The sequence below is a fragment of the Protomyctophum bolini genome (genome assembly GCF_963924005.1).
Source record: "Protomyctophum bolini genome assembly, chromosome: 19".
Classification (NCBI taxonomy): Eukaryota; Metazoa; Chordata; class Actinopteri; order Myctophiformes; family Myctophidae; genus Protomyctophum; species Protomyctophum bolini.
The window spans coordinates 9,659,635-9,682,625 of NC_137880.1; the positions used below are offsets into that span (position 1 = coordinate 9,659,635).

Below are 22,991 nucleotides of genomic sequence, written 5' to 3' on the forward strand. Positions count from 1 at the left end.
GAGCAAACGTGGATTTTGAACGTTGTCACGTTCAATTTCAAGCTTTGGCGGAAATGGTAAATGTCAAAAATGTCGGCAATTTCGGCGTGCACCCATATTTTGGCGTACGCACGGTTGATAAATGAGGGCCTGTCAGTGTCTATAATAAACTAGAAAATGTATGTGCAATGCGTTCTAGTGTGCGTGTTCTAATGTTCTCCGAGCGTGCGACTCAGCTGATCCTCACCTACCACACCTTGGTTTAGATTTAGATGGAGACTCATGAAGGACCGAAAGCACAACACTTAGAACAGTGGCTCTCGAAAATAGCAGGTATACAAGCTTACAGTGGTCACTTCGTGCCTCGTGCGACCTTGTAAATCTGCTATTTCTTTTTTTTTTACTTTTTAATTACAACACAAATAATCTCTTCTGGGTGGACTGGACCCTGGCACAAAACATTTTCAGACGGGGGTCCGCGGTAGCCTGTTATCTATCAGCTATATATGTTATCTGTTAGCTTTCTAACAGATAGCTTTCTTGAAGCTTCAGTCTGACATTGTCTCCTGTCTGAGCGATTTCAAGGGGGAGCGGATTAGAATTTCCCTCAACCAATAGCCATTGTTGTTGTTTTTCCCTCCTTCCTTTGGGCTGGATCCAGGCTAGGTGCCGAGAGAGAGAGTAGAGAGACATAGAGAGCGACTTTGCGTTTTTTGGTAGGACATAGTTACTGTCTGAGAGTGAAACGGATACAACTTATAGACTGCAACCATAACTCATTATCATAATGAAGATGACGCCAGTCATTCTAGTGGTCTGCGTGCTGCTGTTCTCTGCTGTGGATGTCCTGGCCGGGCCAAGTAAGTTTATTAGCTTGTCTCGTTTTAATAATGACAATTTGTTTTTAAAAATGCCTGTGTCTCTCTGACAGTGGTGGGATTTTTTTTTTCTTTTTACTTAAAGGGACACTTCACCCTGTTTGCAAAAATATATATGTTAATGACGTTTAGAAGCTTTAGAACACTTTCATGGGGGTCTTTATGTATGTAATATGTGCTTTTAGATATTTTAGATTGTGGCAGTGAGCCCGGTGTCTCAGTAAGACAGCTCTCACCCTGTCCACAAGGAGGAGCAGTGCACCAAAGAAGTATGGGAATTGTAGTCCAGGAAGGTAGTGAGACCAGTGTCCATGACATCAGAGACACTGTGCTCACTGCTACAATCTAAAATAGCTAAAACCCACATATTACACACATAAAGACCCCCAGGAAAGTGTTCTAAAGCTTCTAAACGTCATTAACATATATTATTTTGCAAAAAGGGTGAAGTGTCCCTTTAACTAAATGTATCAATACTGCAATGCAGAAATACTGTAATGTACTTATACCAAAGCAAAAGTAGCCATTTTGCAGGTCCAGGGGAAAAAAAACAATGCATTGTAAGCTTGCAACTGTATAGGCCTACTTGTAACCATTTCCCCTAAAAGGCACCGGTCCGCAACTGGTCAGTCCAGACCGCTGCAATGTCTTGCAACTGGTTGCAACATGATCTTTCACGAAAACAGAAGTACTGCACACCTTGTGTAATGGATACTATAGTTAATACGTAGCCTATAAATGTTGCCACTGCCATTCATAGAGAGAGAGAGAGAGTAGAGAGACATAGAGAGCGACTTTGCGTTTTTGGTAGGACATAGTTACTGTCTGAGAGTGAAACGGATACAACTTATAGACTGCAACCATAACTCATTATCATAATGAAGATGACGCCAGTCATTCTAGTGGTCTGCGTGCTGCTGTTCTCTGCTGTGGATGTCCTGGCCGGGCCAAGTAAGTTTATTAGCTTGTCTCGTTTTAATAATGACAATTTGTTTTTAAAAATGCCTGTGTCTCTCTGACAGTGGTGGGAAAATAATGTTTTTTTTGTTTTACTTAATTAAATGTATCAATACTGCAATGCAGAAATACTGTAATGTACTTATACCAAAGCAAAAGTAGCCATTATGCAGGTCCAAGAAAAAACAAAAACAAAAAAAAACAATGCATTGTAAGCTTGTAGATGTGATATTTTCAAATGGCCGAAATGTATAGTGCTGAAGTGGGTAATGTATGTTTTGTAATAACAATTAAATAATTGTAGTGGCATAAAAGTACAATATTTGCCTCAGAGCAAGAAGTACTTAAAATTGAAAAAACCTCAGAATTGTACTTAAGTACCAGTACGTAAATATGCTTATACCTTCCACCACTTAACTTGTGTCTGCATGTCTCATACTCTGTCTCCCTCCAGGTCCAGGTCCAGCTGAATGTTGCTTCCGCTTTTGGAACAAACCCCTGCCTGTGGACAGAGTGGTGACATTCCGCCGCACAAATGTCGAGTGTCGTACGGATGGCGTTGTGTGAGTACTACAGTTACAGCGGGTTACACTCACTCATGTATTGTAGCTAGCTACAAGTATACTTTTGGGTTGGATCATTTATTGTTAAACTCGGACATTAAATCTAGTTTCTCCTGCTCAGACTTGTATGGCTATATATATATATAAAGTCGCCTCTCTATCTCTGTCTCTTCTATAGGTTCTATATGCTGAAAGGTGCCAAGATCTGTACTAAGCGAACTAATAAGTGGGTTGAGGATCTCATCCTCGCTGTGGAGGACAGAAGAAGCCCTTGAGATGCTCACCCAGTTTAAAGATTGATTGATTGATTGATTGTTTATTTATTTTCGTGTCATGCACACCTTGTGCCCAACCCTCATGGGTTTATAGAGTTTATAGTTTTATAGTTTAAAGATTTATTTTTGGGGCTTTTCTATGCCTTTATTGCAGGGGTGGTGGGCAACTTTGACGATGGAGAGGATTTGAGATTGTAGATCGTGGGTCAGTTGTAATTTATCCGTGAGGTATCTATCAAATGCAGTGTGGTGTCAAATTATATTGTGGTCTGGTATAATAAAAATTAAAAAATCCTATAATTTGGCTGTGTTTGCATTGTAGCCCAAGTTAAGTCAACTCAAAATGTATTCATAGCATCTTTTTAAAGAACAACCCTAACTGGAGAAGATTAGACACTCCTTGAATGGTTCTTCCGATTTTTGGGAGGATATGGGGTCCATTCTTTCAATTCGTTCAGAGTCTGAATCCGTCTCTGCTTGGGGATGAGTGAGGTCTGCTGGACTGTTGTTGTAAAAGTAGCTTATACTGTGATTGTATTGGATTATGGATGTATCATGTACCTATGATTGTTGATAGGATGTTGTGTACTGTGTTGTCTTTTTTTTTCCTGCCTTAAATTTTTTCGACTTTTACTGATGTTGTATTTAAGGTTTGTTTGTCTTGTTTTCTGTTGTCCTTTTTCTTTGGGGTGAAAATTCAATGTGTTTACTCTTTTATGTCATAATTGTGGGGTTTATTTAAGAGCTGTCGATGCCACCATTTATTTGTCAAACTCAGTATTAAAAAAGTGACCAAAGTGAAATGAAACCTATACCTGCGTGTTAGAGTGTGTTAATAGGCCTACAATATAACTAGTACATCAGCAGTGGTTGGAGGTGAATAAATAAATACATGAATTAAGTATTCAATCAATCAACGGTGGTGGAAAAGGTACTCACATGATCACACCCTGCAATTTAGGAATGCTCCGTTACAAGTAAATGGCTGGATTAGGAAATATTACAAACGTATATTGGTATCAAAATGTACTTAACGTTTCTAAATGTTTCTATATAAGTGGTTCTCAATATTTCATGTCAAGGACCCCAAAAATGATATGACATTTTCCGCCGACCCCCCATCTGAAAATATGTTGTTCCAGGGACCTCCCAGAAGCAAAGATTTGAGTTAAAAACGCTCTGAAAGAATATATATTCAAAGACTTGCACCACATTTTCACGCTTTTTCAAAAATAGCACCTACAAATAGGACCTACAAGCTCGTAGTGCGACACTCGGTGCCGTGCTATGAGCTTGTAGATCTGCTATTTTTCAATAGCTAAAGTAGAACATTATATAATCCTTAAAACACCAAAATTAGTTCCCGCTCCAAAAGTAGAAGGTACTCATTATACAAAATGTAATGTAAAATAAATCTATACAGCCCCTTTGATCATCTCTTATAGGCCAGCATATGTTCGGACAGTTAATGCTTCTTAAGTGTTACAACAGCATGTAACTTGTTAATGTTCCTGCATTATTCATACAGAGCCCGCCAGAACATGTTCTGCTCCTGATTTGTATTGCCACATTCTTATCATACATAAACGTCTACTCTTCAAGAACGTTGTCTTATTGTCTTACCCACAACCTACAAGGCCCGATTTACCTTTCTGTCCTCTGGAAACTCGCTAACCTCAGGCATTTCCCGTGCCCGAGGCCTGACACCTTCTCTGTCCTCAAATGCACTCCTATAAACTCTGCAATGCACATCTATCCGTGAGTCTCCTCGCCCGGTCATCACCATATCGGAAATGTGACACCATTTTTTTTTAAATAAAACATAATTCAAGGCTTGATGGCATGTGTGGATTTTTTTGTTTGTTTTGTTTTTCGTTTGGTGAACTATACTCATCTAAAGTCCTTTGGTACAGTACTTTGAGCATTTTGTTTACAGCAGGATACATCTACCATGACTTGTACAAAGCGGCATGTAGATACTTGATATCAGATCAGTGCATTCAGGATGCGTGCACAGACAAGCATGTAGTTTCCTTCATTCTAGGTCGCACACACACACACACAGACAGACAGACAGACAGACAGACAGACAGACAGACAGACAGACAGACAGACACACACACACACACACACACACACACAGGGTGGGCGACTGCATAAAGACTCGAGACAGACAGATCACTAGAAACAACTTGGCAGCAGGTGTCGACCGGCAGACTACAATGATGAAGAAGATAGCAGTTATTGTAGTGGTCTGCAGCATGCTGCTGTTCTCATCTCTGGATGTCCTGGCACTACAACAGAGTAAGGTTTTTTTTTACCCGTTGACATTTATCATGAAAGATATTTTCACAATGATCTTTTTGTCTTTTTGTCAGCGGTGGAAGAAGTATGTTTTTGCTTGAGTAAATGTATCAATACTGCAATGTAGAAATACTCTGTTACTTAGAAGGGGGAAAAAAAGTCCGGAATTAAAAAGTGCTATTGATTATTATTGACTATTGATTTCAAAATGTATTTAAAAAGGAACAAAAGTAGAAAGTACCCATTATGGAGAATGTCCCATTTCACACATTTTTTAATGTATAAAATATATTTAAAAAAATATATATATATTTTTTGAAAATAGCAGATCTACTTGTAGATCATCTATTTTCAAATAGCCAAAATATAAAGGGCTGTGAAGTGTAAGTTTTGCAATAATAATGAAATCTACTAAGTAACTAAAGTTTTCAGATAATTGTGTAAAAGTACAATATTTGCCTCTGAGATGTATATAGTGGAGTGTATAGAAGTACTGAAAATTGGAAATACTCCAGTAAAGTTAAAAGAAAAACCTCAAAGGGGGATATAGTTCACGCCCAAAACGAACGTTTCCCTGCACGTTGTTTTTGTTGTTGCATTCCTAAGCCACTGATTTGAGGAGACTCTTTGCCTCGAGCCTCGAGGGTCAACTCAACTTTGAACTGCCTTTTTGTCTAGTCAACTTTGACTCTTTGCGCCCCATAGGGTCAATGTTGACTCTTTGTGATATCTCACTTAATTGGCCTCACTCTCCCCTTGCAGACAGCTTCGCGCCAGACGAGTGCTGCTTCGGCTTCTACACCAAGCGGCTGCCCAAGGACGGCGTGGTGACGTTCCAACGCACGGGCACTCAGTGTGTCAACGACGGCGTCGTGTGAGTATACCGTATATACGGAGACCAGATTCTAATGTCCTCTAAATGGTTTCTGAAAACCTATACGTTTCTATATCGTGTGGTTCTCAAACCATTTCATGTCAACGACCCCTAAAGATTATTATGTAATTGGCCCGCCGACCCCCCCCCCCCCCCCCCCCCCCATCTGAAAATATGTTGTTCCGGGGACGCCCCAGAAGCAAAAAAAAAAGCAGTTTCACAGCCGTTTCAATGCATTTCCTGTGGAAGTTGCGTGGTTTTGAAGAAGCGCGCGACATGCCGCGGGGGGGGGGGGGGGGGGAGGAAATGAATGGGTGCATATGGGGCAGATTTTGTGTGAGTGGGGCCTATAGCTTACACTAGTGCAGTATCGATCCGGGGACCACCAGTGGTCCTTGATGGGGTTTCCAGGTGGTCCACAGCTAAATGATGGAAAGTTGGTAAATGGACCCTTACAGATCTTTAACCCCTCGAGTGTAAAATTAAACCTTACAGGTCTATTTGGTTTCAAGTTATGCTCTCAAGAGTTACATTATTGCATTACTTAATTTACAAGAAGTATACACAATTAGAGAATGTAGAAGAGTTGTTATTTTGATCTATATACAGCATGGAATTGTGGACAAAATCGTATCCAACAGTAACAAAATGTAATACGTTTTGGGTCTGCGAGGCAAAATCGCATCAGATGGTGGTCTGTGGCTCAAATGCCGAATAAATAATGGTCCTTGATATGAAAAGGGTTGAAAACCACTGCACTAGCGTAGCGTACTGCACATTATGAGCAGTGCACCTGTAGGGACTGCCCATAACTCCGACATCCCATTAGGCCGGGGCTCCACTGAGTGCGTTGAGTCGCACTACGTTTGGACTGCGTAAAAATAAAGAAAGACTGGGGCGAATGGGTGACGCCGTCCAAACGCAGGCTGGCCGGCCGGTCGTTTTGCCTGTCGGCCGGTACGATTGGATTCTGCCCTTGCTGTAAGATTGCCTATACCCCCTCAGTTTTATATTACACAATGGTGGAGTGTGCACAACAAAAATCCTGATTTGCTCCATTACTCACTGATTGATAATTTGACTGGTTTAGTGAATGTCAATGTCAAATGAAACACCTCAATGAGGCAAGTCTTCCCTCTGTCTCTGTGTGTTCTATAGGTTCACAATGAAGAATGGTGCCAAGTTCTGCGTTGAACGAACTCTGGACTGGGTCCAGAATGCCATCAAACATGTGCAGTCCAGAACTTCTGAATAAGCCAATTAGAGAGTTCTGTGGTACTACCTGGAACAAAAAAAGTTACCGACAGGTGGTTTTGTCACAATCATTTGAGATGAACAAGCTTTGCTTTATGACAAATGGGTCATGCACCCATTTACTTAACGTGTGGAAACTAATCTTCCAGGTTTCTCAACATTTCTCTATCCTGAAAATAGCGTGCTTTAAACAACAAATAAAAACTATAAAAGTTGATTTAACTTTGAAACAAAATCTGTGTAATTGTATTGTCTACTCAGGCATTTGTGAGCACCACCCAGACAGTTTTTAAGTCGCTCGATTCAGTATTTTGATATTTGATACAAACCCATGTAACTTCAAACTCCATTTGAACCAAGCAACTTAATTCAAGCAACTTAAAACTGTTTCACAAGACACAAGACATTTGTATTATGATCAGTGTATTTTGCTTGTGAAGATGTATAGTGCCTTAAAAATGTTTAATTGCCGATATTATTTTCTGCTACAATAAAACAAGCATTTGTATATGTCCTATTTTTTGTTTGCATTTGCATAAGTGATTTTTCTCTATATGCTTAAAAGAAAAAAATTGACAAAGGTGCAATGTAAAAGTATACTACTGTATGAGACAAAGAAAAACGTTATTTTTGTTAGCATCATGTCGTGCTTTAGCTATTGAAAAATAGCAGATCTACAAGCTCATAGGGCGCCACAGAGTGGCGTGCTACGAGCTTGTAGGTCTGCTACTTTTGAAAAATCGAAGAGCGACTGACATAGAAGACATTTTTAGAATCTGATCTCAGGTCAGAATGAAAACTGTCAGGATGTAGAAGACATTTTTAGAATCTGATCTCAGGTCAGAATAGCACCATCTAGTAGTGCTGCATAATTCATCGGGAAAAAATGATCGAAATCTAGAGTCAGACACTTGCATGCAATCTCATTTCTAAATTTGAGCAAGAATCGTGCAGCACTAGTTACTGTAGCCGTCCAATTCATTTTAGTTCCCCTTATGTTTTAGCTACAAGAGAGAGACTTTAAGAGAGGTGCATGAATTAAAAGTCATGCACTTTAATGTTGTCTGTTTAAAGCCACTGTGGCTCCAGGTGCCACATTTTGAATGTAGTAATATTGAGAAACTATACTACAGACAATACATATTTAATATTTCCATGGTCAAAAACACGTGAGAATTGTGATCTCAATTCTTTTGAAGGAAAATCAAGAGTCACATTTGAGCAAGAATCGTGAAGCAGTGCAGTGAAAGTTGATGATCAAATTGACCGCTTTCTGTAAATATCAATTATCAGACTCAGACTAACAGAGTATAAATCATTTAGTGTGTTTAGTGAGTTAGTTTCATAAGCCTGTGCAGTATACAATATTGCATGGAAAACATAACGTGCATGCTGAGGCCCTTTGGTTTGTGTTGATCTGATCAGCTCGTGCTTACACTATGTTTTAACAGGGTTCCACATGCTTTTAGCAGGGTTAACAGCAGGGTTAACAGGGTTCCTGCTCCCTCCACATACCTTTTCCAAAGTATTTCACCCCATTTCCAAGCCAGCAATCATACAAACATGAGGCGCTTGTACAACTGTGCTAAAACAAAACGATGTAAAAAGCTATAAACGTACTACGGTGCACCGTGTGGCAGCTTGTAGATCAATTATTCAATTCACACAAACACACACACACACACACACACACACACACACACACACACTGTGTGTGTCCCCAGGTGTTGAAGGAACAACATGGGGATGTCAGAACAGGTCAGCTCCATATATGGAGATCTAAGGGTTTGAGGTCGATCTCCATATATGGGCTTACTATTGATGATCTCCATCCCTGATGATGACATGTGATGTCACAAGGGGTGACAGACTAACTAACGAGAAATACACACCCAATACCACACACTAATCACTACAACACACACACTGCCAATACCACACACACACACACACACACACACATTACACACTAATCAATAACACACAACTCAATACAACACACTGATAATCACCAATCAACACACACAATACGAAAAGAAAGGAAAGGTACTATGTTTACCCAGGGTAACTGGACTAAGCATCAGATACTTGTTTACAACCAGGCCCTGCTTATTTCATAGAACATTTCATGGTAGTGGTTCAATGCCTTGTCCAAGGGCACTTCAGCGGTGGTAATTTTTAACGTGTCGGACCGCTGTTTCGAACTGGCGACCTTCCGGTAACGAGACCTCTCCGCAATCCGTTCGGCCACCGCTGCCTAGGCACAGCTATAGTGTTCAACTAAAAGCTTGTCGTAGGTATAATATAAAGTTAAACATTGTCTATATTTTTTCAATCATATTTAACATCATATTAGCATCGCATTGTGAAAGTAAATATGATATAGGCAAAGGCAATGCTTCACCATAACCAGAAGAAAAGGCACATCCAGCCATGTGCCTTTTCTTCACAATCACAAAGTCACAGAGCTAAGCTAACAGGCCTTAATTAACACATGTTTTTAAAAAGTGTTCTAATCCACTCTGTCTCAGAATCTGTCATCCATGGATCTTTCCTCGTCTCCCTAAATGAGCACAACCCTGGCCGCCAGGGGCGCTGTTGCGCAGTTGCAATCAAGGAAAAATCCAAGATGGATGACAGATTCCGAGACAGAGTGGATTAAAACACGTTTTTTTTCATTGAGAACTACGGACCTACGGGTTTTAAACGCTGGACGGAAGCCAGGAGGACAAGTGGGGCAGCAGGGTAAGCACCGGGTGCCGCGCTCAAAACCATGGGGCGAGTTCCCTCGAAAATGTCAGAATCGATGAATACGTCTACGAGAGTCTAAATCTTAGGCTAATCTATTATTCATCCATAAAATTAAGAAAAACCAGCGTAGAAAAGTAAACGTCCAATTTCTTACCCTTGTCGTCTTCATCTTTGACCTTGTAACTTCCGTCGCCAAGATTTGCAGTGTGACACATGGATGGCTTGTACTGTAGGTCTGAAGTTTTGGCACCTGCCCGCTCAAGATGACCCTCACATCATTTGAGAATTCCCTCCACAGCCGGCTAGAATCTGATTGGACAATAAAGCATAGCCTATCATGAGGTCTCAGATTAGTCTTTCAAACTTGCCTCTTTGCTATTCTTATTCATATATGTTGTGCATTTATGTCATGTGATAGTTTCACGATAGCAGAGTGACTGAACCCAAAATGCAGAGCTACAAGCAAAGTAGTTTCAAAAACTGTTTTATTAAAGCAGAATGGCAGCTTAGCTTACAATCAAAATAGGAAAAGCAAGCATTAACTCCGGGAAGCTCAAAAGGCCAAACGTTTCAAAAGTACAAAGTCCAGAAAGGCAAAATTAAGCCTTACTGAAGGAGAACGAGGATTTCCAGGGACAGAGGAACACCAAGAGGAGCACCGGACAATGATTTATGTACTGACAGTTTGTGTGTGCAATGAGTCCAGTATTTATAGGCAGCAGGATAATGGCAAAGGGTTCACAGGTGTGTATGGGAAGCACTGCAGGGCTGATGAGAGTTGGGGACAGGTGTGCAGTGTGAGGGAATGGAATGAAAAGTGGCCAGGGAGGAGACATGGTCTGTGGAGTGACAGACCATAACAGATAGGCTATTTAATATTGACGTTTTTTGTAGCAATTTAAGTTTGCAGTTCTCAATATCCTACATTAATTATTTCAAATGATTAAAGCAGCAGTGGTGGGCAATAATGAAGTAGGCTACATTTACTTAAAGGACCACTCATAAAATAGGTCCTCACTAATAATCATGAAAGAAATGGCGCAATCTTTTTCTACTCAGTCTGTGTCTCATAGGAGGGCAGTTCAGAAACCGTCTTCCAGTGACATCATCGATGGGGAATACAAGCTAATAGAAACTGCAGGCTTTCTAGTCCTGAAAAGTTGCAATGCGAAAATGGAAGCAATCGTTTTCACAATAATGAAAATCTAAACATTTTTGTAAAAAAAAATCTGCCTAATGAAGCCCACAGCCCTCCTATGAGACACAGACTGATTCGAAAAAAATCGTGCCATTTTATCATGATCATTAGTGAGGACCTAATAGATAGGTTTTCAAGATAGGTTGAAAAATGGTGAAGTGGTCCTTTAAGTAGGCTGCAGTACTCAAGTAAGTAAATGTACTTTGTTACTAGCCACCCCTGCTTAATTATAATCATTACATCAGGACTGTATCTGTACTTTACTGAGTATTGGTATAATAGATTATAATATGATATTATAATCTATATTTTTTAAATTATATATTTATTGTAGAATATTATTAATATCACTTTTGCCCAAATTCTACAAGTTATGGAAGTCTCATCTTTCTGCATCTCTGCTCTGCCTCTTTTTTTTGTGCGTGTGTGTGTGTGTGTGTTTGTGTGAATTGAAGAATTGATCTACAAGCTGCCACACGGTGCACCGTAGTACGTTTATAGCTTTTTACATCGTTTTGTTTTAGCACAGTTGTACAAGCGCCTCATGTTTGCACCGTATGATTGCTGGCTTGGAAATGGGGTGCTTTTTTTTTGTGCTATATAAATAAAGTTTGATTTGATTTCATCATCATCATCTGGGGACGTGTTCTCTCCATGTCATCATGCAGCGCCCAAGATGGGGTCATTGATGAAAAGGCCTTCAATGTAAAGTTACAAAAATAGTGCACGCCTATGCACTATCATATCTCACTGCATTCAGGATGCATGCGCATGCACGCACGCACGCACGCACGCACACAGTTAATGATGAGTGTATTAACACCCCTCAGCTTTATGCTCACACATTGACCACAGTTTGTTTCCCTAATTCTAGTAACAAACTGTCAAACTTACGGTATACACCCCCTCCACCACAGGCACCAACTCGTTTAACCTAACCCCACCTACACTAATAATTGTTGACCTGGCACATGGTTTCACATGATAAAAGACACAGGGTATAACTGCAGAGAGACAGATCCCTCCACTTGGCAGGTATATCTAAACTGACAGACGTCAACCCATATCCATAATCATATAGAGTATGCTGATGAGGATGAAGAACGTAGCGGTTATAGTGGCCTGCATGCTGCTCATCTTCTCATCTCTGGATGTTCTGGTCCAAGCGAGTAAGTGTCATTTCTTGTCTGTCCTTAAATATTTAAAATAAGGATGATTAAGTTTTTGTTGTTCAAATTAGTTTTTCTTTATTCCACCAATTGAGTGACTGTGTCTCTTTTCCACTCTGCCTCGCTCCCCCTGCAGACAATGCTGACAGCGTTGGTCCAGCGGAGTGCTGCTTCGTGTACCGCGCCGCACGGCTGCCTAAGGACAAAGTGAAGACGTTCCAGCGCACACACCTTCACTGTGCTAGGGACGGCGTTGTGTGAGTATTACGTTACACTTGTACAGTATTGTACAAATGACATAACATAAACACTGAACACATTCTACACTACTAGAAAAATGATCTGAATAAATATTACACTACTACTGTTTTGACCGCGACGGAGGCGTGGCTTTCACCCCATTATCTCAGTCGCTGCAAATGTGCTCCCCACGACATTATGTAGCTGTACGTTCCTGTGCCTATATCGACAAGCAACACTGCTTTTAATTGAGTTTTAATTTGCACGTTCCTACCCTGCCCTGACTGATTTGATGCATGTGGTGTTTTTATTATTTTTTATTATTTTTTATTTGTTTTTATTTATTTTATGTTCTTATATTCAATTTTGTTCTTTGCCATTGTTTTATTATTTTAACTACTTATGTTTTATTGTATTCTATTTTTGCCCTGTGAAGCACTTTGAGCTACATTTATGTATATGAAAGGTGCTATACCAATAAAGTTTATTATTATTATTATTATCGGGTTGCAACTCGGGCGGCGCTGAGTCGGCTCAATCGAAGTTCGCAACGTTCGCCACGGCAACTCGCTCGCTTTAGCGCGCTCGGTGGTGGCTCAGGGTTCACTCGAGACGCTGCCCTTCCATCACGGTCTAAAACACTTTCTATGTAGAGCTGTACAAATGTTATAGACACAATAGCCTTTTGTTATTTTTATTGCTAGAGAAGAACTATATGATCGACTTCACAATCAACGAAATGTATTGAATATTGAAATGTTCTCTCTATGTCTGTCTGTTCTAGGTTTACAATGCGGAATGACGTCAAGATCTGCGCCGACCCAGCTCAGAAATGGGTCCAGGGACTCATCACCCACGTGGAGGCCAACAGACCTTAACACCTCGTACAAGAAAGTTCCAGACAACCAGTCGGTTTTAGGACAAAATGCTTTGAGATGAATTCCAAGCTTTGCTTCAGTCAGTGGTTACTATAATCTACCAGGCTTGTCTAGTTTTGTTTGTGTTCTATATCCTGCTTTAAACATCAATTTAGAAAGCAAACAAATGCATTTTCCTTTAGTTATTTTTTTTTACATTTGTATGTATCAAATGTAGTGCTTTAATTGTGCATCTCAATGATCAGTTGTTGATATTAACCGTTGTTTTCTTCAACAATAAAACAAGCAATTCCGGTAATACATTTTTGGCTCCTAATTAATACACACATTGCATGGTTGTGTTTGCATATAGCCTATACGTCAAGTTAAGTCAAATTAATCAAACAAATTCCCCAAAGTGATGCACAGACCATATAGCAGCTAATTATACAACTGACATCATAAACATCAAGACAGGCACAAGTAAAGCTTACACGGAGTCACGGACATAGAGGCATGTCTGTTCTGTTTGTTTTCATGGACTGTTGATGGACTATGTGTGTGTCTGTGAAGTCAAATCCAAAATGGCAGGTCTAATTTTCAAACCACTGTAGAAGAAACACACTTGAGGTGTCAACTAAATTGGGGCTTTGGCGATACTACTGAAATCACCAGAATTCATGCAAATGCTTTTTCTTTTTTCATTGGCGAAAGGGCCTTCTGTGTGGACTTCGCATGTTCATCCGTGTGCTAATGGCCCTATATCTTTGTGGCTTTCACACTAAACGATTGATCGTCGACTATATAAGCATCACACACTGCAAGAGTTCACCAAGATGCGATCCAGACCCGATACAGACTTTTTATTCCAATTCATTTTGACATCTCACACACGCGTGCAGGATGCCGTGATACAAGTGCGAGACGGACACAGGACACGGATGCATAGCTCTCTCTCCTGCGACACAGCCTGGAATAGCGAGGCTACACAGGGCAAAATGTTTGTGATACCGTGTAGCCTACGCGCGCTACATTAAATTACACATTAAATAACTCTCTGTCTCTCTCCGTATGTGTGCGCACACACACATGCGCACACACACACACACACACACACACACACTAGCAGCGCACGAGGTCCAAAAGTTTGCTCTGCACTGTTGATTCCGATGCAGATTTATCAACATTATTCAAGTGAAATGCGTTGGTTTTATAGACAGCAACATTGGTTGGACTAATATACTACCAATATGTAAGACACAGGGACCCAAGGAATAAAGGTTATACAGTATATATTCATTATCATCTATTCTGATCATCTATCGATACAGTTGACATGATTTCCAAAGTGCCTATATAGGGACTCTGCAAGGCAGGGGCGTCCTACTCCCTGAGCCAGGCTTGCACTTGACCGCATATATACCGAAGGATGGAAGACTTGAGCACTGTGATGTGGAGACAGCTGGTCAGACACTTCACAGGGGTCCTACTTTCACCCCTTTTGGTGTTAGCATTATGTTATGCTTTAGCTTTTGAAAAATAGCAGATCTACAAGCTCATAGCGCGCCACCGAGTGGCGCGCTATGAGCTTGTAGATCTGCTATTTTTGAAAAATCGAAGAACGACTGACATAGAAACATAGCTTTTTCCGAAAACTGTCAGGATGTAGGAGACATTTTGAGAATCTGATCTCAGGTCAAAATGGGTTAACCAATGCTTCGCTGATTTAACCCCACGACGTCTCCAGTAGGCTCAGCAGTGCATTCTGGTGTCCCAGAAGCACATCGGCGAGTGCCAAAAATGGTCCCCGAAAGCATAATCGGAGCAAATATCGTGCAGTGTGTACGAGCCATAAGGTAGGTAGCCTGGTTAACCACTCCCCCTGGAAAATATGAAACGAAATGTGTAAGAGCCATATGATGTCCTTGTAATTGATGACGTCACAATGTAGGGCATGTTCAAGGCCAATTAAGTTGCCAAGGTATTTGATGGGTCCCTAATCAACTGCAGGTGTTGCTGATAGGCAGAGGCACACTGTTTTCACCGTTTTCTACTGTGCAGCCATTTATTTAAGTATTTATTGTATTTGCTGAGGTGACCGCGATCGGCTATGATAATAAATATCGTTTATTTTATGAACTCAAGTAACAGTTTGGACTTCAGTTTTTCAAGCACACGTCTGAACACCTCCTCGCCTTTAGTATAGGACTTTGGGCACTACAAAATGTTGTCAGGTGAAAAGATGCGGCTTAATTGGACTCCTTGTGCTTTCAAGGAAGCCTGAGCTATCAGTTTGGAGCTCCCCCCAGGCTGGCAGAGGGAGACCTCACAAGAATTGTGTGATGAAAACATTATAGTTGAAAACAAAATGCACGTCTATGCACTAATATGTCACTGCATTCAGGATGCACACACACACACACACACACACACACACACACACACACACACACACACACAGTTCACAGTTCACAGTTAATGAGTGTATTAACACCTCTCACACCTTTATGCTCACACATTGACCACAGTTTGTTTCCTTAATTCTAGATAACAAACTAACAAACTTACGGTACACCCCCCCACCACCCACCACCAAGGCACCAACTAGTTTAACCCCACCTACACTAATAAGTGTTGACCTGGCAGATATATTCGTGCATGATAAAAGGCACCGTTAGCAGAGAGACAGATCACTTGACTTGGCAGGTATATCTAAACTGCACAGACGTCAACCCATATCCATAATCATAGAGTATGCTGATGACAATGACGATGAAGAACGTAGCGGTTATAGTGGCCTGCATGCTGCTCATCTTCTCATCTCTGGAGGTTCTGGTCCAAGCGAGTAAGTGTCTTATTTCCCTGTCTTATTATTGTTGAAATGTGTTTTTCTTTATTCCACAAATTGGCATGGCTGTCACGATTACACATTTTTCTTGACTATTAATTCTTACACGAATAATTGCGATTAACGATTAAATTGTGTTTTTGGCAACATATGAATACATTTTATTTATTTCCGTTTGGCATTTAGGCTTCGTAAACAAATGACACATAACTGTGATAATTGGATAACTTTAGACTTCATATATGAATGGTGGAAACAGAAGTCCAACATGGAAAGGATTATGACGATTGTGCAAAAACAATTGCGATTATCTCAAATAATTGCAAATAGACAATGATTTAATAACTGTGACAGGCCTATACTAATTGAGTGACTGTGTCTCTTTTCCACTCTGCCTCGCTCCCCCTGCAGACAATGCTGACAGCGTTGGTCCAGCGGAGTGCTGCTTCGTGTTCCGCGCCGCACGGCTGCCTAAGGCAGGCGTGAAGACGTTCCAGCGCACACACCTTCACTGTGCTACGGACGGCGTTGTGTGAGTTTTACGTTACACTTATACTGTATTGTACTAATACATAACATAAACACTGAACACATTCTAGTGTGCACTCTGCCTTATGCCTAAACTTATTAGGCATAATAATCTTTTTTATGAAGATTTGTTTTTGGCTTTTTTGCCTGTATTGATAGTGTCAAGTGAAGATGGACATTATGTAACTGTACGTCGGGTTGCAACTCGGGCGGCGCTGAGTCGGCTCAATCGAAGTTCGCAACGTTCGCCACGGCAACTCGCTCGCTTTAGCGCGCTCGGTGGTGGCTCAGGGTTCACGGTCTAAAACACATTTTCTGTCTATGTAGAGCTGTACAAATGTTATAGACACAATAGCCTTTTGTTATTTTTATTGCTAGAGAAGAACTATATGATCGACTTCTCAATCAACGAAATGTATTGAATATTGAAATGTTCTCTCTATGTCTGTCTGTTCTAGGTTTACAATGCAGAATGGTGCCAAGATCTGCGTCGACCCAGCTCAGAAATGGGTCCAGGGACTCATCACCCACGTGGAGGCCAACAGACCTTAACACCTCGTACAAGAAAGTTCCAGACAACCAGTCGGTTTTAGGACAAAATGCTTTGAGATGAATTCCAAGCTTTGCTTCAGTCAGTGGTTACTATAATCTACCAGGCTTGTCTAGTTTTGTGTTCTATATCCTGCTTTAAACATCAATTTAGAAAGCAAAAAAATGCATTTTCCTATTTTTTACAATTTGTATGTATCAAATGTAGTGCTTTAATTGTGCATCTTAATGATCAGTTGTTGATATTAACCGTTGTTTTCTTCAACAATAAAACAAGCAATTCCGGTAATAAATTTTTGGCTCCTAATTAATACAGACATTGCATGGTTGTGTTTGCATATAGCCTATACGTCACGTTAAGTCAAATTAATTAAACAAATTTCCAGAAGTGACGCACAGACCATATAGCAGCTAATTATACAACTGACATAAACATAAAGACAGGCACAAGTAAAGCTTACACAGACATAGAGGCATGTCTGTTCTGTTTGTTGATGGACTGTGTGTGTCTGTGAAGTCAAATCCAAAATGGCAGGTCTAATTTTCAAACCACTGTAGAAGAAACACATTTGAGGTGTTGTCTCCAACTAAATTGGGGCTGTCCGTTCCTTTGGCGATACTACTGAAATCACCAGAATTCATGTAAATGCTTAGCAGCATGCATGTGTATAGTATTGTAGCCTATGCTATATGTATGTGCAATTTATCGTGAATGTTTTTCTGTCTCAAGCTGTAACATAAATACCAGACCATCTTGAGGTCAATATGTCATTATTTATGCATCTTCATATCCTTTCTTTCATCAGCATCATTTTTTGATGATGATGTAATATCAGTCATGAGTTCAGTTTGGTGCTCCCCCCAGGTTGGCAGAGGGAGAGTATAGCACCCAAATGGGTTACAAATGCGTTAGACGTTTCACTCATTTTGTTGAATGAGTATTCTTTTTGTCCCAAATTAACCCCACTGTCAGTGTCCCATTACCCCATGTGGGGTCGCGACCCAAACGCTTCCGCTATTTTGTTAACAGAAAAAAAAGAAAGGAAGAAAGAAAGAAAGAAAGAAAGGTTGGGATAACAATTTCATCCACTCATACAGGATAAACAAATGAAACTGGAAATGATGAAACAAATACAGTACATAAAAAGACACAACCACACTGTACAAATGCATAGGCAACAAAATGTAGGTATAAGGGGTAAGGCAGGGGGAAAATAGGGCCACTATAGGCTCTTACAAGCTACCAAATATCACAATGTATTTTAAGTATCATAAGTGATGGTAAAATATAACGGCTAGACAGACATAAGCAATAATTATATGGTCTCCCTCACATGCAGGAGCATAATCTATGTATGCATCAGTGCATTCAGGATGCACACACAGAGTACGGATAAGTGTAAACACTGACCACACTGTTTCCGTTATTATAGGTATACCTATACCACACACACACACACACACACACACACACACACACACACACACACACACACACACACACACACACACACGCACACACACACACACACACACACACACACACACACACACACACACACACACACACACACACACACACACACACCTCTGTAACCGATAATCAAACCTGACACACTTTCTGTTGCATGTGCTACCATAAAACAAATAGAAAAATACACTTTTAATAAACTTCAAAGGAAAATGAAAAAATAGATTTGTTTCTTTTTTTGTAAATTGATATTGTTGGTTTAACATAGGTTGTGGTACACCAAAGACAGACATATGTGCTGACAGAATGTCAGCACATGTTACGCAAATAGTTTTCGTAATGTCATCACTGTCAGCGTGGTTTTACTGGTGTTGTAAATAATTTTAAAGGACACTCTAGTCCTCACCGTGCATAAGAGACTTGTCAGTCAGTCATTATTCCAAGAACCTTTGTCTAATGCAGTCAAAAAAATATCTTTGCTGATTTTTGTCTGAACAGGTCACTTTCACTTTGAGAAGGCACACATCACTTTCACTTTGAGTAGGCAGTAGGCACGCACATACATGTCACTTTCACTTTGAGAAAGCACACAACATCATGCACATTCTTTCACTTTGAATAGCATGTGGTAAGAGCAGACCCATCAGCATCACCACAGCCGTTGATAAATAACTGTTGGATGGACATTGTTCCTCAAGGGTCACAAATCCAAACCAACACGACCATGCCTCTTGTCCCAACATGACCTCGATCCTCAAGAACTGGATTCTATATTTCCAATTTCCAAGTAACAGAGGCTTTCATCAGTGAAATTAGACGATGCCAACATTTAAACGATGTCTTTCAGTTTCATGATCACAGACCAAGCATCAATGTTTTCAGGAACACGTAAATGGTATAAACAACAGTCAATCGTCTTAGAAGGTCAACTACAGTACATTCCCTCATATCGTTCCAATCAATACATTTCCGCGGACAGTTTGAAGAACTAGAATCAGGGTCAGCTTAGGTTGGGTAGGTATAAGATTAGGGTTAGGTTTAGGGTTCTGGCTAAATGTGTGTGCTGTATGCAGAGAGAGAGAGAGAGAGAGAGAGAGAGAGAGAGAGAGAGAGAGAGAGAGAGAGAGAGAGAGAGAGAGAGAGAGAGACAGAGAGAGAGAGAGAGAGAGAGAGATTTGTGAGCTATATTATGTGTCGAAACGAAAGAAAAAAAATCAAATGTAGTAATTGAAAACAATGCCCAACAGGTATGGTGCATTTATATAGCGCCTTTATCCAAGGTGCTTTACATAGATTGTGCATTACATTCATTCATACATTCATACACCGATGGCGGCAGAAACCATGCAAGGCACCAACCTGCACATCAGGAGCAAAATGGGGTTCAGTGTCTTGCTCAAGGACTCTGGGGGAGCCCGGGATCGAACTGGCAACCTAGTTAGTTACCATCCAGCCACTCTACCCCTGAGCCACCGCCGCCCCTAGGTAGCACCCAAAATGTCAAAATACTGGTAATTTGAATAATTAGTTACAGGCAATTTGAGGCATTATCGTAAAGTTACACATCCAACAAACACAGTGCAGGGGGATTAAATACAGTCTTATCCCAAAAAGCATTTGAATCTTTATAGTATCAATATTTTAGCTATATTCACTCCACAGTGGGTGCTATTGTATGGAGTAGGCCTACATGTGTATATCCATTGCATTTGTCTTTGGGACAGTTTCTTATCATGCCTTCTGATATACAGTAGGCATCACGGTTATCTCAATCCCACAGAATTGTAATGAAGAGCTCGTGACTCATGATTTGCTTCAGCATGATGCACGGATTGCAGTTTTGTCGAGGGACAGACACATAACAGCATGTAAAAGACATGCGCCAGGCAGTTACCACATGTTCTATACACTGAAAATACATGTCAGTCAGTACCTGTAGTAAAGCCTTGATAGTAGTAGGCCAACCTCCTGTGGATCTGTTCCATGGAAAATGTTCTGTGCCTCGGAATGCTATAGACACACCCCTGTGGAAAGAGATAAATAGAGAGAGAGAGAGAGAGACAGACAGAGAGAATCCGAATCAGATACAACTTGACTACAACCATAATAATGATGACGACCATGGGGATGAAGAAGATACCAGTTATTCTAGTGGTCTGCATGCTGCTGTTCTCATCTCTGGATGTCCTGGCAGAACAAGACAGTAAGTATCTGGTCTGTACTAGTTTTAACCTACCTTTTATTTATTTTTATTTTTTTTACATTTTTCATCTCTGGACGTCCTGGTAATAGAAGGTAAGTTAACTTGATTTCTAGATTTCTGGTCCAAGGGAGTAAGTGTCTTATTTCCCTGTCTTATTATTGTTGAAATGTGTTTTTCTTTATTCCACAAATTGGCATGCGGCTGTCACGATTACACATTTTTCTTGACTATAAATTTTTACACGAATAATTGCGATTAACGATTAAATTGTGTTTTTGGCAACATATGAATACATTTTTTTTATTTCCGTTTGGCTTTTAGGCTTCGTAAACAAAATGGTGCATGACACATAACTGTGATAATTTGATAACTTTAGACTTCATATATGAATGGTGGAAACAGACGGTCTACAAGCTCACGCTTGTAGCTTCCACAGTTTTCGAAAGTCCAACATGGAAATTAGGATTATGACGATTGTGCAAAAACAATTGCGATTATCTCAAATAATTGCCAATAGACAGTGATTTAATAATTGTGACAGGCCTATACCAATTGAGTGACTGTGTCTCTTTTCCACTCTGCCTCGCTCCCCCAGACAATGCTGACAGCGTTGGAGCAGCGGAGTGCTGCTTCACGTACCGTGCCGCACGGCTGCCTAAGGCAGGCGTGAAGACGTTCCAGCGCACACCCCTTCACTGTGCTAGGGACAGCGTTGTGTGAGTATTACGTTACACTTATACTGTATTGTACTAATACATAACATAAACACTGAACACATTCTAGCGTGCAGTTAACATCATAGGGCCTTGTCTTGCACTCTGCCTTATGCCTAAACTTATTAGGCCTATTTTACTATTTTGAAGATTTATTTTTTATGAAGATTTGTTTTTGGCTTTTTTGCCTCTATTGATAGTGTCAAGTGAAGATGGACATTATGTAACTGTACGTCCCTGTGCCTATCGGGTTGCAACTCGGGCGGCGCTGAGTCAGCTCAATCGAAGTTCGCAACGTTCGCCACGGCAACTCGCTCGCTTTAGCGCGCTCGGTGGTGGCTCAGGGTTCACTTGAGACGCTGCCCTTCCATCACGGTCTAAAACATATATATATATATATATATATATATATATATATATATATATATATATATATATATTTCTATGTAGAGCTGTACAAATGTTATAGACACAATAGCCTTTTGTTATTTTTATTGCTAGAGAAGAACTATATGATCGACTTCACAATCAACGAAATGTATTGAATATTGAAATGTTCTCTCTATGTCTGTCTGTTCTAGGTTTACAATGCAGAATGACGTCAAGATCTGCGTCGATCCAGCTCAGAAATGGGTCCAGGGAATCATCACCCATTTGGAGGCCAACAAACCTTAACACCTCGTACAAGAAAGTTCCAGACAACCAGTCGGTTTTAGGACAAAATGCTTTGAGATGAATTCCAAGCTTTGCTTCAGTCAGTGGTTACTATAATCTACCAGGCTTGTCTAGTTTTGTTTGTGTTCTACATCCTGCTTTAAACATCAATTTAGAAAGCAAAAAAATGCATTTTCCTATTTTTTACAATTTGTATGTATCAAATGTAGTGCTTTAATTGTGCATCTTAATGATCAGTTGTTGATATTAACCGTTGTTTTCTTCAACAATAAAACAAGCAATTCCGGTAATAAATTTTTGGCTCCTAATTAATACAGACATTGCATGGTTGTGTTTGCATATAGCCTATACGTCACGTTAAGTCAAATTAATTAAACAAATTTCCAGAAGTGACGCACAGACCATATAGCAGCTAATTATACAACTGACATAAACATAAAGACAGGCACAAGTAAAGCTTACACAGACATAGAGGCATGTCTGTTCTGTTTGTTGATGGAATGTGTGTGTCTGTGAAGTCAAATCCAAAATGGCAGGTCTAATTTTCAAACCACTGTAGAAGAAACACATTTGAGGTGTTGTCTCCAACTAAATTGGGGCTGTCCGTTCCTTTGGCGATACTACTGAAATCACCAGAATTCATGTAAATGCTTAGCAGCATGCATGTGTATATATAGTATTGTAGCCTATGCTATATGTATGTAT

The 22,991-nt window shown here is 40.3% G+C and overlaps 4 protein-coding genes across 5 annotated transcripts in view; all 4 read left to right on the top strand.

Moving 5' to 3' along the window:
* il20ra (interleukin 20 receptor, alpha) overlaps positions 1-11,004 on the top strand; it is a 103,161-nt gene extending 92,157 nt beyond the window's left edge. The window contains exon 10 of the mRNA XM_080791349.1: positions 10,912-11,004. The gene's annotated coding sequence lies outside the window, so the exon portion shown is untranslated. The remainder of the gene's footprint in view (positions 1-10,911) is intronic.
* On the top strand, positions 1,736-13,618 carry LOC308334552 (C-C motif chemokine 5-like; the record flags this gene model as incomplete). The annotated part of the gene is made up of 4 exons (XM_080791350.1): positions 1,736-1,769; positions 4,915-4,956; positions 12,339-12,459; positions 13,227-13,618. The coding sequence occupies 4 exons, from the start codon at positions 1,736-1,738 to the stop codon at positions 13,318-13,320; spliced, it is 291 nt and encodes a 96-aa protein (XP_080647476.1). The 3' UTR covers positions 13,321-13,618.
* A 2,380-nt stretch (positions 13,619-15,998) lies between these two features.
* On the top strand, positions 15,999-17,982 carry LOC308334498 (C-C motif chemokine 14-like). 2 transcript variants are annotated; one of them, XR_013965912.1, is made up of 4 exons: positions 15,999-16,144; positions 16,559-16,679; positions 17,134-17,725; positions 17,760-17,982. XR_013965912.1 is itself a non-coding variant. In XM_080791297.1 (3 exons), exons 1-3 carry the CDS (start codon positions 16,054-16,056, stop codon positions 17,225-17,227), a joined length of 306 nt encoding a protein of 101 aa, XP_080647423.1. In that variant the 5' UTR covers positions 15,999-16,053; the 3' UTR covers positions 17,228-17,982. The 2 variants fall into 2 exon arrangements, 1 of the variants encoding a protein (XP_080647423.1); XM_080791297.1 differs by having other exon boundaries at positions 17,134-17,982.
* A 2,748-nt stretch (positions 17,983-20,730) lies between these two features.
* LOC308333783 (C-C motif chemokine 5-like) lies at positions 20,731-22,578 on the top strand. The gene is made up of 3 exons (XM_080790263.1): positions 20,731-20,898; positions 21,494-21,614; positions 22,193-22,578. The coding sequence occupies exons 1-3, from the start codon at positions 20,805-20,807 to the stop codon at positions 22,284-22,286; spliced, it is 309 nt and encodes a 102-aa protein (XP_080646389.1). The 5' UTR covers positions 20,731-20,804; the 3' UTR covers positions 22,287-22,578.
* The last annotated feature ends 413 nt before the right edge of the window (positions 22,579-22,991 follow it).